Genomic DNA, 6,212 nt, shown 5'->3' on the forward strand with positions numbered 1-6,212 from the left:
ACAGATAGGGGAGACAGAAGGGCTGCTGCTCGAAGTGTTTTGAGCAGTTCTGCTGCTCAAAGTCTAACCACAGCCTTATTCTCTTCCTTCTGAATCTTTTTCCACTAATCTACTCCAGCCCTGTCTATACGATTCAAAGTGCCACTCTATAGGGACTTTTCTGGATGTCTCAAAATACGTGTATTTCCAGTGGTTCCTTACCTTTCTGGCATGAAAAAATCTTTTTCTTGTGGTCTAGGGTCAACTTAGGAAGGAGTTGATTCTGTGATATATATCCATGAATTTATGTATGGGAGGTTTTTCGGGGTGGGGGGGAAGTGGAGAGAAGGAATTAGTCCATTTATGCTTAGATGAAAGTTGGAGAGAAAATGGGAAAACGAGGCATGTGGAGCTTTCAAGGGGTTCCCAGGTGGCCTGTCAGTCAGAGAACAGTCTTTCATTTTACTCATCTAAAAATTAAAGCTCTAAGTTTTGTTCAAGGGCTTTTGAACTTTTGCCTGGTTTGTATCCTAGTTACTAGAATTCACATGTCGATTGATCCATTTACCCTGACCTTTCTTACTCACTTTGCTGAAATGACGTGTTTCCTTTTGTTAGTAGGAGTTCTCCTCCAAAGCGTTAATCTTCTGGGCTCTATAACAGCTCCTACGTTGGAACATGAATTTCATAAGTTCCTAATATATCTGCACGACCTGTTGTGACTTTGATTTTTCTGTCTAGTTCATGCCATATATATTTTCTGCTACAGTTTGCTGTAAGTCACCTAAAGGAGCTTGAACATCAGAAGAGAGAATTACGAAAGGAGGGAAACGCTCTCATTGACTTTTTCTGTGAAGACAAAGAAACTATGAAGTTGGATGAATGTTTCCAGATATTTAGAGACTTCTGCATAAGATTCAACAAGGCTGTTAAGGTCAGAGCACTGGATGAGATTCTCACACGTTTGAAGTCGTTACTGGCTCACATGAATTAGGTTAATTTTCTTCTGCTTGAGGGACATTTTATAACTTGTAGTATTTGATATATTTGCTTGAAAGGCTACAGCAAACTGACCTCTTGTAGGCATTCCTTGTCAGCAGCCAGGTGGGAAAGAATCATTCTGCCCAGCCCTGTGTGCAGCCCTGCTGCTTTGCAGGTGGACTTTGCTGCAGGTGGACCAGACCGTTGAGATGATACGTCAGGGTGGTCCGTTGGCCTGCTTGTAAGTGGGCTCCTTCCTCCTCTTTTGGTGAGGAGGTTGGTGATTGCTAAGCTGAGCAGTGAGACAGGTTGCACGGATTTCCTGACCAGAGCTCGCTGTTCAGGCCTTGGAGCGGTGATGTTGGGTCGCCGGAGAGGCCTTCAGATGTGGCACCCCGTTCCATAGGCATACCTGCCTGAATCAGCACTAGCTCGGGCCCTCTGCTGCCTCCTTTTACAGGACTAGACATGGTTTGCCAAGTAAAGTAAGGACTGTGTATTTCTCTTTGTTCTTTCAAGTGCTTTTTGCTTTGCTCCCCCCACACCACACGCCGCTGCCATGTGAGCATTCATGTGCAGATTGCCCTGAGTTGGTCCCACCTAGTTCAAGAACTATCCCAAGACGAAGGACCAGTGTCAGCATTGGACAGTTTTGGTTCAGCAAGTCTGCCTATTGTCGCAAATATTTTTTTAGGCCTTTATAAATAGCATGAATTAGATGGATCCACACATTTCTTTATTTTTCTGCCTTATGCAGCCTGCGTCTGACAGCACTTTGTGTAAGAGCCTTAGTTCGAAAAAGAGAGAGCAATCTTGGTATGTAGCAAGCAGGCAGGATGTTCAGCTAACGCGCCTGTTGTACCAGGTACTATCTTACCTCCCCTGGACCGCTCAAGAGAGCGTGTAGCTATGCACGATGCGTGAACATTATACAAATACATAAAACCAAATGGTCAGAGACGTTTTAGTGAGAGGTGACAGCATGCGTACACGTGCAGCCGTTTGGGATTGGGGATTTGGTTCATAGTCACACATTTCAAGTGGTCGTTGGATGCCGATTACTTCGAGGTCCAATGGGGACCTTCCTTCCTCTCTCCATAGGAAGTAGTCACTCTCTAAAAATGACAACTTAGTCACTTATTTGCAGATATTGAGAAGATTTGCTGACTAGGTATTTTGCAGGGATTAACCTCTGCCCCAACAAAATGAACAGGACAATTCAGAATAAAGATTGCAGTGCTGACAAATGAATGTTATGTGTGGCCAACACAGCCAGCAGCTTAAAAAAACAGGCTCATAGCACAATGGCCACGTGCACATATTTCAAATGTTTAAAGATTTTTTGCAATTTTTTCAACATGTCTATGTGTGCTTAAAATAGATTTTTCATTTGAATAAAATCTCCTGAGAGATGCTTTGGGTGAGGTTGAAATGTTCTGTGTGAATACGGAACATGATAGTAATTGTATCTACAACTATTTTTAACCATTTCTCTCTACAATCAAATATTTAAAGTTGAGCTTTAGCTTCTGGCAATAACTCATTCCGTAATTCCATACCTGTGAAAGAAAGCTCCCTGCCACAGACATTTTTCCTGAAATTTTGACTTTTGTTTTCTTAGCTGTTCAGGCTTCTTAGGCCTCTAATGCATCTTACCTTTCACAGCCCAGTGTAGTCTCAAATCCACTTCAAGAGATAAACCCATTCATCAAAAAGAGCCTCAGCGTTAGGCTTTTGTTTAGTGAAAGCTTTCGGGCCATTTTTTCTAGTTGTGCAGCTTTTCTGTTGTCACAACAATGGAAAGATCAAACTAGACAGTCCTTCAGACAGATACAGGTATGTGGTTTTTAAACAGTGTGTCATTGCTCAGAACAGAGTTAACAACTTGCTGGAATATTACTTAATTTTTTAATCCTCTGTCAAGACTAGCCTCCCTCTTCTTTCTTTTGCTACTTCAGTACTGGCTCTAGAGAACCAGGTTCTCCGTAAGCTCAACTGAAGGTTCAGATAGATGAAATCTGAAGCCCAGAGGTGACAGTTAAAATGTCGATATTCACAGATAACCCTTTTAGTAAAAAGGTGTCACTGTGTTGTCTGTCAAACACAAACTACCTCTTTTTATGGCTTCCTGAACCAAAACCCCTCAGCCTAGCTGCTAAAAGCTCTGTCCTGCCCTGGGCAACTTCTGTGCTGTCATTGCCAGTTTTTGAAGCCAGCAGGGAATACAAGATCCAAAACTGGAATGGGACATTGATCAATAGTCCTTGAGTGGTGTCGTCTGAGGTCTAAGTAATGACCACGAGGCATTGTGTAAACTTGCCTATTTGCTTTCATTTGCAATGAAGTAATGTCTTTTAACAACGTTTACGTTGGTAATGTTCAAGTCAGAGGTAAGCAGCACCCCATAGAAACTGCACTTTCCGAGGAACAACTGCAGTTGGAGTAAGGGAGGGTGGAAGGAACACCTTGGCTGTGTGCTCGTGAGGCAAATTTGTCTTAAAATATGAATGTGATGATCAGGTAGACTTTACTCACTTGATAAACTGCCAACTTTAAGCCTAGCGGAGACTTGAAACTCTTCATCTTACAGCAGGAACTCTTTGGCTAGGCTTGACATCTATGTGGGTTTGATAGGTCATGTTCTTGGTGCCTGCAGGGACTCGTGTATTTTTTTCTTAGGCTGACCAGCCTGATGTGTTGCCTGATGTGTTGCCAGCATTAGTTACACAGGGAACTGCTCTCCCTGTGGTTAATGGCTGCAGGCTGTGGTTGCCGTGGTGATTTTATGTGTGCATGTATTGGGGGTTGAAGGATGGTGATAGCAGTAGGAGCTTAGACGGCAAGAAATAAAGGGAAAGGGAAAGGAGCGTGGCTTGTTCTCATGCGTAAGACACTGTCCTGAGATGTGTTTATGCTTTTCTTCATCAGGAAAATAGGGAACGAGAGATCCAGGAACTTAACAGTCTGCAGAGGCGGAAGGAGCTGGAGGAAAAACGTCGATCCTGGGCAGCTGGAGAGCTTGGGAGCTTTGGGCGGAGCAGCAGTGAGAATGACGTGGAGATGTTGGCCAAAAAAGGACTTGAAGAGTTTCTTCCCTTCTTGCAGCAGAGACCTCAAAGCCCTTCGTACAGAAACCCCAATTCAAGACGCTCTCGACTTTCTCTGGGGATTACTGCAGACAGGGAGTTGCAGAGTTTCCTGGAAATCTCAAAAGACGAGGATCCAAACAAGTTTAACAGCCTTCCCCGTGCAAACACCCGACAAGCAAGACCAAGCATGGCTTGGACTGAATCCAAAGAAACAAGAGATCTCAACTTAAATACCTTGCACTTAGACCAGCAGTCTGAAACCAAAGTGAAAAATGGTGGCCTACTGCAGGTGCCTCCAGCTCAGCCCAGTAACTTCAGTGACCCAGCTGGTCCTGGTGCCCGTTACTCACAGAGAAGCACCGACTACAATGTGCACACGTCCAGTGTGTCCTGTGAGGAGTCCACAGATATAAACGCTCTGGCCCTTGCCATTGAGGAGCGCGAGCTTGTTAAAGGATTATGTAAGTTTGATATTCAAGGACCAAAGCCTGCCGAGGACACACCTTTAATATATTTAGAGGATGCAGGTGGAGCAGACTTGGAGACTCTAGACGATCTAAGCTTTCATTCCGTTAGCACTGCTGATGATGACCTGCCTCCAGCTTGCAGAAGTTCCAGAGAGGCCCACAACCATAAAGTCAAGGCAGTGGGATGCAAGAGTGAAGCTTCAGAGCCCAGCAGCAGCAGCAGCCCCATGTCTGTGGATACAAGCGTCTCAGGAGGTAGGGAAGATGGGCCGGTGTTCTATGTGTCAGATACGACAACTGATTGTTCTTTGACGCTGGACTCCGAAGAGGGAAATGATTTTAAGTCAACAGGTAATGAAATAAGAATTGAGGCTGGCAAAGTGTGCTCTTCTGGGAGTGATGTTCAATACAGGGCTGGAACATTCTTCTCAAACCTGAATTCTGCTTCTGCAAATGATAAGGATGTTGCTAACAGCAAGCACACCACCCTTCCTAAAGAAAAGCCTGTAAAAAATAAAGACGCATCAGGACCAAAGAGAAACTCTCTAAAAGATAGATCTCCAAGCACCTCAAAATGCAGTGGCTCTCGCCCCAACCACACAGCTCCTTCCAGACCTGTGAGAACTTTGAATGCCTCTGAAAATGAAAGTATGAGGAAAGTGGTGCCTATTTCTCGGTCAAACAGAGCACTGAGCACCGTGAAAAAGCCGGAAGCCAAGCCGACCGTTCGCGAAACTAGTACGGTGGAAAGTCGTCTGTCTCGTCGCAGTTCTGTCCGAGGCACAACAGACACGCTGCCAAGAAGTCCTTACAGGCATAGCGTGTCGGTAGAAGAGCCAAAGTTACAGAGGGGCACTGCGACCTCGAGCAGTGCTCATTTTGAGAGGGACAGAGTCTCTCTCAAGAAGCCAAGCTCTAAACCTGTTAGGAGTAATGTTAAATCAAAGACAGACGAAACAAAGATATGTCGCTCCAGTGTAAAACCTCAGACCCCTACAGATGACACCAAGGTTGCCACAGTCAGTGTTCCTAAACCACCATCCACTGTCCCAAACTTTGCGAGGAATACAGTGGCTTCTTCTTCAAAGCGTGCAAAAGTAGATCTGTCCAGCTCATCCAAACCTCCAACCATCACAAGGTCCATGTCTCAGAGGCTGCCTAAAGCAAAGCCAGCAGTGACGTGTGATGATCCGAGTCCAAAGGAGAACAGTGTGAGTACCTTAAAGAGAGCAAGTAGTGCCAGACTGGTTGGAAGAAGTGTCCTGCAAGGAGGAATTGCCGGCACTAAAGTAGAGCCTGCACCAAAGGAGCAGGGGACAGTGGAAAAGGCCTCCCTCAAACTGAAAGATGCAAACCGGACCACAATTGGTGACATACTGAAGCCGTTACTGAAATAAGGGAGAGGTTCGTTTGAATCTTGGAATGCGAACACTTGTTCAAACACTGGATGTCTGTGTTGTGAAGATCCTTAAAACAGTCACGTTGCTGATAAGCAACATCATGTGCTCATTCAAGTACAGCACACCACTGGGGAAGGGCAAATAGTCGTGTTCTGGTCTAAGTCCTTTTTTATGAATTTGAATGTATTTGAAGCTACTGTGATGGAATGTGAGCGTAACAACAAATCGGTGCGTATTCGTGATACGGAAGGTCACCAAAAGCCAAAAAGTTTTAAGAAGTTAAACTACAAGGTGTA

The 6,212-nt window shown here is 44.8% G+C and overlaps 1 protein-coding gene across 1 annotated transcript in view; it reads left to right on the top strand.

Moving 5' to 3' along the window:
* The window catches only part of FHDC1 (FH2 domain containing 1), a 30,786-nt gene extending 24,873 nt beyond the window's left edge, over positions 1 to 5,913 (top strand). Inside the window, exons 11-12 of the mRNA XM_010138872.1 lie at positions 749 to 913; positions 3,889 to 5,913. Of these exons, the coding sequence (XP_010137174.1) occupies positions 749 to 913; positions 3,889 to 5,913 (2,190 nt within the window). The remainder of the gene's footprint in view (positions 1 to 748; positions 914 to 3,888) is intronic.
* The last annotated feature ends 299 nt before the right edge of the window (positions 5,914 to 6,212 follow it).

This window comes from Buceros rhinoceros, unplaced genomic scaffold (genome assembly GCF_000710305.1).
Source record: "Buceros rhinoceros silvestris isolate BGI_N320 unplaced genomic scaffold, ASM71030v1 scaffold10366, whole genome shotgun sequence".
Lineage (NCBI taxonomy): Eukaryota > Metazoa > Chordata > Aves > Bucerotiformes > Bucerotidae > Buceros > Buceros rhinoceros.